Genomic DNA, 10,486 nt, shown 5'->3' with positions numbered 1-10,486 from the left:
GTTTGAGAGAGGCGGGGCATAGAGGACCTACAATAATGTACAGTATTTGAAAAATAATGTGTTTTTTGAACATTAAAGCATGTCAACATATTCTGTTACACCAAATACACAAAATAATGATCTTTAAAATAGCATCATATGACCCCTTTAACTTGGGTATGCTGCTTTATTATATTTTTTGAATGGCAATTTGTGGAATAGTTTTATGTTATTTGTATTGTTTAGTTGAAGACCCTCTCAACTCGCTCACTCTTCTTGTTTGAAGGGAAAAACAATGTGGGCTGTGAGACATTTTCCTTTTCACAATCTGTCTGCCGGCCAGTGGAAGAATGCCTGTCAGTTCACCACTTGTGCCTCTGACTCCTTCTCCTGTATGAGCAGTAGGAGGGTTCTCTTTTTTTCTTTTTGAAAGACAGACTAGTCTCCTGAGACGCTTACTTACATCCACAGAAGGACAAGCCCTCACAAATCGATATCCCAGCTGCTGTATTTTTCTTTCCTAACTGCAAAATCCAGTTACCATGGAAGCCAGCCACACGTGTTTAGGAAGTCTTTTTCTTCCTCTTTTATGCTAATAAATCACACTTCAGGTGTTTTTTCTTCCAACCTTATTTGAAACTTTCCACATTGCCTGTTTAGTAAAGAGTTAATTGAAACCTCATGTAGCTGAGATACAGTATGTGCACTTGTCTTTGAACTCACTGATCAAGTCACAAAGTAAATGGTGACTTCACTCAAAAAATGGAAAATCTCATTTATCAAGACTACAGAGTTACTTTCTTATGATGGAAATTCCCTTTTTAATATCCATCAAACAATGTGTTATGCAACATATTTAAAAATTCATGATGCTGTGTTGGGATGATTGCTGTGTTGCCGTTTTAGCTGGTGTTTTCCTATAGCTTTTTTATTTCAGCCTTTGATGGGAATGCTTTGTTGCATCACACAGTAGCTTAGATAACAAAAACTGTTTATGAAAGGTTTACTTGGTTTTGCGCCAAGTCACAGAAACTGCTTCTATATTTTGATGTCTTTTGCTGACCACAGAGTCCAATTTAGATTTTGGAAAGGCACAGTTCTTCATTAAATCTGTTCAACCTGCAGCTGTAACCGCTTGGTCAGAGAAATTTAAAAAAGACTGACCGTTCCATTCACAAAAAAAGCCTTTCTCTTGATTTACAGAAATGACCATTTCATGTTTTTGAGTACTTGGTTGTTCATTTGTTGGTTTGTTTTGCCTTGTGAAAATTCTGGACATTTTAAAATCCATAATAGTCTTTAGGTCATATAAATGAACGCTTGTCATTGTAGAACTCTATACAAAGTGTATCCATGTTGGAATAAACCCACATAATTGCACTACTTGCATTTCCAGTGTGGTACAGTAAGGATACCCTTTTACTCTGCCACATGTTCATCCACAACCGCATTCTCATTCCTAGTTCAAAATCTCTGACTTTAGCTTGCATTACTTGCTTGAGGTTTTTTTTTTAAATGAAAGACACCCCTCTCTTTTCTGGTTTATGTTGTCGGGAGGAGGGGGATGACCACGTCATGGTCTCCTACACTTTTCATGAAAAATGATGTTCTACAGCAATGGTTTTTCAACCTTTTTCAGGCCAAGGAGCACTTTTATGCCTGGCCATTGCAAAGTCATTTTTTTTTATTTTACTTAATACAATTGTACTGTGTAAGAGAGAAGGAGAGACAGTGTCTAGTTTAGCATCTTTAACTTTGGTTAAAGTTAATTTAATGATGTGTTTTTAATGCATGTACCACTGTTCAAGAGTTTGGGGTCGTTTTTTTGTTGATGTTAGCAAAAGTCTCTCATGCTCACCAAGGCTGCATTTTTTTGTATCACAAATACAGTAAAAACAGCAATATTGTGAATTATTATTACAAATGAATATAACAGCTTTCTATTTTAATATATTAATATTTAATTTTTTTTAATGCCATTTATTCCTGTGATGTCAAGGCTGGATTAACAGCAGCCATTACAGTCTTCAGAGTCACATAATCCTTCAGAAATCATTATATTACTATGATTTGGTGTTTAAGATATTTTTTAATATATCTTATTATTATTATTATTATTATTATCAATGTTGAAAACAGTTGTTCTGCTTAATATTTTTGTGGAAACCATGTTAATTTTTTCATTTGTTTTGTAACATTATAAATGTCTTTACTGGAATCTTAAAGGGGACATCGGATGCCCATTTTCCACAAGTTAGTATGATTCTTTAGGGTCTTCATGAAATGTCTTTAACATATTTTGGTTAAAATTCCGCAATAGTTGTGTAAAACAACACCCTTTTTACTTTGCCAAAAAACAGCTCTGTTCACAGTGACCCGTTTCAGTGCATGTCTCTTTAAAGGGGTCATATGATGCGATTTCAAGTTTTTCTTTCTCTTTGGAGTGTTACAAGCTCTTGGTGCATAAAGAAGATCTGTAAAGTTGCAAAGACTAAAGTCTCAAATCCAAAGAGATATTCTTTATAAAAGTTAAGAGTCAACCACGCCTACCTAAAACGGCTCATTCTCTTAAAGGGGTCATATGATGCTTTTTTAAAGATCATTATTTTGTGTATTTGGTGTAACAGAATATGTTGACATGCTTTAATGTTCAAAAAACACATTATTTTTCAAATACTGTACATTATTGTAGGTCCTCTATGCCCCGCCTCTCTCAAACGCTTCGTTTTCTACAAAGCCCCCTCCTTTGACAAGCGCAGTCCGCTCTGATTGGCCAGCTGACCCAGTGCATTGCGATTGGCCAAACACCGCAAGCACTCATCGGAAATGTAACACCTCATCACTGTGTCTGTCACGTGACTCTGTTATGACATTATTTACTGTCTTTACATTTATTTTGAAAGATGAAGCTCGCGTTTATGGTAAGGGGCGTTACATTTCCGACGCGTGCTTGTTGTGTTCGGCCAATCACAATGCACTGGTTCAGCTGGCCAATCAGAGCAGACTGTGCTTGTCAAAGGAGGGGGCTTTGTTGAAAACGACGTGTTTGAGAGAGGCGGGGCATAGAGGACTTACAATAATGTACAGTATTTGAAAAATAATGTGTTTTTTGAACATTAAAGCATGTCAACATATTCTGTTACACCAAATACACAAAATAATGATCTTTAAAATAGCATCATATGACCCCTTTAAATGATAATGAGCTTCTGCTCACCCCACCCCTTGCTTCTGTGGGGCATGTCCACATAAGACACATGAATTGCTGCCTTGGTCTTATTCATATAGCTAGCTAATAGCTATCTATGTAGAATGCGGCTGCAAATTGAAACCGCTCGCTGGATGACACAGTTTCAGACTCAGACAGCCCATAACAAACTGGCTGCGTGTTTTCTATTCAACTTTTCTGAGCTGGTAGACATGCCAGAAACCTAACTAAATGCAAAAAAAAGCTAAAAAAGTGAAACATTTCATCCAGTGTCCCCTTTAATAGATCTTTGATGAATAAAATTATTAAAGTGTATTTTTTAAAAACAAAAATCTTACATACCCCAAACTTTTAAATGGTAGTGTATTTAACACAAATGTAAACATATTTCACAAATGTGAGGTAAAACTGTTTTTGACAGACCTCCCTTGTTGAAGATTTCTGTTCTATATCATAAGGTACACAGGGCAATGGAATGTTTAGGCCACTATATTTGCTGAGCTCAGCATCTCATATAAGGGCCTTTCGCACCGCAGGAACCTTTTCATAGTATCAGAACTAATTGTGGAACTACCCACTTTTTGGCGTGTTCGCACCGCCGGAACTGTTCCGATCACTGCGTCCTCCATCCTCCTGTTGTTAACGTTGTTTTTCTTTGTTTCTGTTGTTGAACGCCGTGCACAAATGACGACAGGCTTACGTCACTTCTTAGTACACACTGTCGGTGCGAATGCAACCCTTTAAATAGTACTGGGAAATAGTTCGCTCAAAATCGTCCCAGTACTTTAGTACTGTACATTTAGTTCTGGAACTAAAGCGGTGCGAAAGGCCCTCTAGTCTTTCAAAACTCAACCCACATGGTCTCATTGCATAGGAATGTATATCTACTTCTAAAGCTCTTCATGTAGTCTTACGAGTCTACTGAAATGATTTAGCTTCATTCCTTCTGACGCATTTACAGTTCACGTAGGCCTAGATACTTCCTGGAAGAATTTGGTGTTAGTCCATATAATTAATGATAAATAAATAAATGGGATGAAATGCATTTAGATGCTGTTATATAAATCTAATGTCATATGTTGAAGTACCTTCTGATATTCAGTGTTGCGTAAGATGTTCTCCATGTACTTCAATTTTCCAGACTCTCCAGTAAATTTGGGGAAAGAATTTTAACCATGCACCTTTGCCTGATTATCAAGGTGTCTGGGATTACTTGATGTGAGCTTAAAGGCAGCAACCTCTTCTTTGCCTTTTTATCCATCTACTATATACGTCAGAACCCATTAAATGCATTCTTACAGTCTGGCTACAGACGTGAATTGTAGTTGGCTTAAGGGTAAACACAGCTGGAAGTTTTTTCAGAGGTGGAGCAGGTCAACGAGTCGTGCTGATAGGATGTTTATAATGAAGTGAAGCACTGTAAAACCGGTTTAGTTTAAAGTGTTAAAGTGTCCAGTTAAGAGTTTCACAACATGGGAGCATTGAATAATGCTGACATAGAACAAATTGAAACTTTACGCTATTATATATATATATATATATATGAAAACGGAGCCTTACTAGAGTAACCCTACTGACAGGACATTCCTTGTTAAAACATATAATATGTCTAATATGTCTGGCCTTTAGTTTGTCACCCTGCAATTATTTTTTATTGCTAATACAAGAATCATTGTATGTCATAAATCAGCTTTAATTTTGCAGTAACAATATGTGTCTTCTTTCGCCCCTTAGAGTCTGAACATTCAGGTGGAGGATGTTCGTATACGCCCCATTTTGTCATCATATCGTAAGCGCATCCCAGTGACAGAGGGCTATGTGGAGGTGAAGGATGGAGGCAAGTGGAAGCAGATTTGTGATGATGAGTGGATTCAAATGAACAGCAGGGTTATCTGTGGCATGTTCGGCTTTCCTGGAGACAAGAGATACAACACCCGTGTGTACAAGTGAGTTCTCAGTTGCCCTTCAGTTGAGATGTCTTTTGTTCAAATATTCCTTGAGAATATTGATTTCTTTCTACATAAAAGCAAAAGTAACTTTGGTGACCTCAGAAAAACGTAGAATTGTAATATTTTACATGGAGGTACTCCTCTTGAGATAATAAAAATCCTACTCCATTCAACTCCCACCACAGCAAAATGGAAATACAGTGCACATGGAGTTTAATAGTTTGATTGTAGTTTTATTTGGAATGTACACTGACAAATATGTTTCACATAAAAATATGGCCATGTTTTCGGTTGAATTCCATCCCATGATTCGATCTATGGAACAAAGCAAATGTTTCAATCATAGTGCTACTATAGTGTATGAATTCTTAACAGCTTTGATGCATATTTTGTTGTCCAGGGACCCATGGGGTCCTTAAAGGTACTGCAGGGTCTGTGTTAGCTGACATACGAAACATTTACAAATTTCGTAAAATATATAGAGGTTTTAGTTGTGTAGACAAGTGAACTAAGTTATCCAATATAAGAGTTTCATCACAAAACTATTTTATTTTATTTCATTTTTTTACTGAATGAGGATGGACTGAATGTTCAGGGAAAATCATCCTAAACTATGGATTAAAAAGCAGGATATATCTTATGATGTTGGAAGAGAGAATGTCCAAGTGTGCGTTTTTACTCTACTTTTAGTAGTGTATTTCTAAACGTACTGAATAATACAGTAGAGGAAATCTTTTTATATTAGAGCTTCCGTTGTTTAGAATTTCCAATTTATGCTTACATTTTCATTTATAAAAAATTGAAGTAAAACCACTGGTTACCTCTCAAGCATGTCTAGGCAAGTGAACCTTATTTGAATCACATCATGAAGGATGTTTCTGGCGAGTCCTTGAAGAATTTCCTTGCAGATAAATCTCTGCAGTACTCCTACTAGAAAATAGGCAAACAAATAGGAAAATCTGCTGAGGGCAACTCAAACTTATACTTTCTGCTAAGCTATTACATTCCATACTGTATTCATAATGTATGACTCGAGTAAATCTTCATGAGCACTTTCATAACTGTGGAAATCAGCACTAAAGACTAGTTAGACTAGATAATAATTAATCTGCTATATGAGAAAACACATAGGCACAGTGGAAATTAAAGCTTAATATTTGGTTGTATTCTCAGACGCTTCAGCTAAGCTACGTGCTTCCCCTCACATGGTGTGCCTTATGAAATGTGCAGGCGCTGTCTGTTTTTTTTAAATCGGTGCTTGATGTTGGGGGGAGGGGGGACACATAGCCAAAGGCTGTAGTTTTTTCAGCATGGAGCCAAAATGGGCTTCTTTTCAACTACCTCTGTCTGCCCTGTGGCTTTAAACCGTGCTTTCATAAGAAAACTTGGACTATCCTTTCAGAGGACCGTGCATGAACGGCTCCTGTAAATAATATGGCTCTTTTCCTGGCTGGAACAAGCAGACGATGTTCTCAGATGATAAAGCACCGGTGTGGAAGTATAACAGCTTTCCCTACAGCTGTTCCCGCAAACAATATAAATGAACTGCCTGGTTATATGTTCAAGCTTTTGTAACAAAACGTTAGATCAAATCTGTGAGTTAAATGCTATGTCTGGCATTTCTTTTGTATCTACCAAAGCCTGTGTGTGTGTGTGTGTGTGTGTGTGTGTGTGTGTGTACTGGTTTATATATCCTGGTGGGGACTTAAACCTGACTACACACAGACTCATGGGGACTCGTGTCACGGTGGGGACCTAAATTGTGGTCCCCACGGGTACAAAAGCTTATAAATCAAACAGAATTAAGTTTTTTGAATCATCATGGCATTTCACATGAAGCTTGTTAAATATTCTGTTTGTATGATGAGCACCATTTTTCCTGCAAGAATGTATGACGTCACTTCATCAACGTTTCATCTTTTTACAGTTCAGTGTGTATCACATCTTGAATGCAGTCATTAATCATTTACTAGCCATATTATGACTAGGATCTTCCACTTGGGCCTATACATGAGTTTTGTTTTAGTAATGTTTATTCAGTTTAATTCTTAAATCCCCTGTGCTTTATTTCTCAGGATGTTTGCCCGCCGGAGAAAGCCAACATACTGGGATTACTCCATAAATTGCACCGGAAATGAAGCTCATTTGTCTAGCTGTAAGCTGGGCCACATGCTCTCCATTAAAGCCAATAGCACGTGTGAGCAGGGCAGTCCTGTGGTAGTCAGCTGCGTCCCTGGCAGAGCTTTCGCCCCGACTCCCATGGAAGGATACAAGAAGGCCTTCAGACAGGAGGTGAGGCCAGATGATGTATTTCTTCCAAAAAATGCAAGAAGCCACACGTCCACATGAGGTATTGCTTTGTGCTGAACTTCTGACTCTCACCTTTATGAAAACTATTAAGTATTGAACAGAGCTCAGCACATTTTATCTCCATGATGATAGTGAATCTTGATCTAGACTAAGCGGTTACTTTAAAGTGAATCGTCTCTTACTTATTTAAAGAAGTTTATATGGTAAAAGTGGCAAAAGTTTTCGAGTCCAATATTTTAAGTTGCCACAAACTGTGATTATATGAATACTAATGTTAGAGAGTGAAGAAGAGGATATTTTTGAATCTCTAAAGCACTGTGATGACAGGCATTTTAGCCAAAATTGACATCACTCTTTCCAAATGACATATTTAAGTGGTCCATGTGGAAGCTTGCCTGTTACATACCATTCAGCGAGGTCAGTGAGTTCATTAGCATGATACAGATCTGCACCATTTAAATGTATTCCTGAAATAATTCCTATAGAATATATAGATCGATTTTATGGTCAAAAATGAAGCATTACATGAAATGAATACTTTTATCCAGCAATGATATATTAAATTGATAAAAAGTGACAGTATGAATTTATGATGCTACAAAAAAAATCTATTTCAAATAATTTCTTTCCATTTCTTTTGAACAATGTACTGTGGTTGCCAAAAACATATTAGCAAGCACAAATGTTTTGTGGGAGAGAAATGGATTTATTAACTTTTATAATCTTTTATAATGATGTTAGGCTTATGATGTCTTGAGGTTTGTCATGCACATCTGCCATAAGAGTTGCCTGAATTATTGGAAAACTTCTCAAATGTGACCCTGGACCACAAAACCAGTCTTAAGTCGCTGGGGTATATTTGTAGCAATAGCCAAAAATACATTGTATGGGTCAAAATTATTGATTTTTCTTTTATGCCAAAAAATCATTAGGACATTAAGTAAAGATCATGTTCCATGAAGATATTTTGTAAATTTCCTACTGTAAATATATCAAAACTTAATTTTTGATTATTAATATGCATTGCTAAGAACTTCATTTGGACAACTTTAAAGGCTATTTTCTCAGTATTTTGATTTTTTTGCACCCTCAGATTCCAGATTTTCAAATAGTTGTATCTCAGCCAAATATTGTCCTATCCTAATAAACCAAACACCAAAGGAAAGCTTATATATTCAGCTTTCATATGATGTATAAATCTACATTTCGAAAAATTGACCCTTATGACTGTTTTTGTGGTCCACGGTCACAAATATTAATTTCCTTCAACTAGTTTATAACCAAAGAGTTTCATCTCTTCTGCTAAGAGGAGTCATTCTCTTCTTCTTCCTTCACAGCAACCCCTGGTGCGTCTCAGAGGTGGAGCTGTAGTTGGAGAGGGGCGTGTGGAGGTGTTGAAAAATGGAGAATGGGGCACGATCTGTGATGACAACTGGAATCTCGTAGCAGCTACTGTGGTGTGTCGTGAGCTTGGATTTGGAAGTGCCAAAGAGGCTCTTTCTGGAGGTCAACTTGGACAAGGTGCAAATAGTTGAATTGATCAGAAGGTTCTAGACAGAACATTACAACCACCCTGACTTCTGTGCATTTGCTTGGGCCCTTTTTAAGTATTCATAGCACAAGGTGCTAAATTTGATATATTGCTTGTTATAATGAAAGTCATTGCCATCAGTGTGTTCACTACAGACACTATCTTTCTAGCACACCTTTATTTTGCAACTTGAATACAACTGCTTTTATGACTCCTGGGGCATCTGGAATCCCCAGGGGGCCACAAGGTGTGGGAGGAAAAAAAATAGAATTTGAGTTGTTTCTCTTCTACAATGGTGTTTTGGTGCCACATGAATAAATAAATGAATGAATAAATAAATAAATAAAAGATTACAAGAATAAAGTTATAGAAGTAGCAATACAAGATTAAAGTCATAATGTCATAATGACATAACGTCTTTGCATATGAAACAAGTATTACACATGGAACTCTTTCATGTGTTTACTATTAGTAGAAAACAAGTCATTTTGGAGTCATTTTGAGTTCTGAAATTTAAGGTATATTTTTTATAGTGCAATGACCTTTTATATGTAAGAAATCAGGGAAAATTGGATTTTATGATTCCATATTATATTAACATATTTTTTGCTGTTTGCTGTTGTTCACACAAATGGATCTTGAAAAATGTATAGATGACTTTATATGTTATGAAATAGGTCCCCATGGGGATCATCATGTTTAGAGGTTTTCAGACCCCTGGCCTAAATAATATATTAATGCAATAATTAATACATACAATACAGTATATCTGAATGTCTGAATTTGTAGTAGTCCCACCATGCTATGTCAATTAAAGGTGTTTGGTTTTGACAAATTGCATGGTTCCATGTTTGTTTTAGGTCACTAATCAATAGTTGTCCTAAAAGTGATCCAAATGATATGGTAGATCATGGTCATATAGCCTCTGGATGGATAGTTCCCCCTCAGGAACTCGAGCTGCGTCGAAACGCTTTGGGAACGCCTTCAGCGTGATCACGCTCTAAATCACATGTGTAATCAGTCCAAATGAAGGGCGAGACGTCACGGGCGGGGTGACGTAACGACCAGGAAGCTTAAAAGCACGTGCGGTGGAACCAGCGTCAGCTTTCTGTCATTCAGCAAGCGCTCTGTGTGTGTGTCAGTCGCTATCTGTTTGTGAGTCTTATTTAGTGTTGTTTGTCCACTTATAAGCTCCATTACGTCAAAGTTTCAGTCGAAAGAAGCATTTGGGCGAGCAGGCAGCGTTCAGGCTGTGTGTTCCTCCCTGCCCGTACTATATTTCGGGTGGGGACACACACAGTTTGTTTGTTGTCTGCTTGGGAGCGAAGCTTTTGTTACTGCCTTGCTTCGCTCTCAGAGGGTTCTCTTTGAGGAGGGAGCCTTCACTAGCGTTTCTCGTGGTGCCGGCCCCGCTTTTGCCGAGGCGGAGCGGTGGCTGTGCTCGTGGGTTTCTCATATCGATCCGGTAGAGGGAATGTAGATGGGCGAGTCCCTATCTTCTTCCTTAAC

The 10,486-nt window shown here is 37.5% G+C and overlaps 1 protein-coding gene across 1 annotated transcript in view; it reads left to right on the top strand.

Moving 5' to 3' along the window:
- The window catches only part of loxl2b (lysyl oxidase-like 2b), a 34,279-nt gene that overhangs the window by 11,912 nt on the left and 11,881 nt on the right, over positions 1-10,486 (top strand). Inside the window, exons 4-6 of the mRNA XM_016529641.1 lie at positions 4,922-5,133; positions 7,212-7,428; positions 8,784-8,967. Coding sequence (XP_016385127.1) covers positions 4,922-5,133; positions 7,212-7,428; positions 8,784-8,967 — 613 coding nt within the window. The remainder of the gene's footprint in view (positions 1-4,921; positions 5,134-7,211; positions 7,429-8,783; positions 8,968-10,486) is intronic.

The sequence above is a fragment of the Sinocyclocheilus rhinocerous genome, unplaced genomic scaffold (genome assembly GCF_001515625.1).
Source record: "Sinocyclocheilus rhinocerous isolate Xijiao unplaced genomic scaffold, SAMN03320098_v1.1 scaffold1626, whole genome shotgun sequence".
NCBI classification, from domain to species: Eukaryota; Metazoa; Chordata; class Actinopteri; order Cypriniformes; family Cyprinidae; genus Sinocyclocheilus; species Sinocyclocheilus rhinocerous.
Note: the sequence above shows the minus strand (reverse complement) of the source record. Positions and strands in the feature narration are given on the sequence as shown.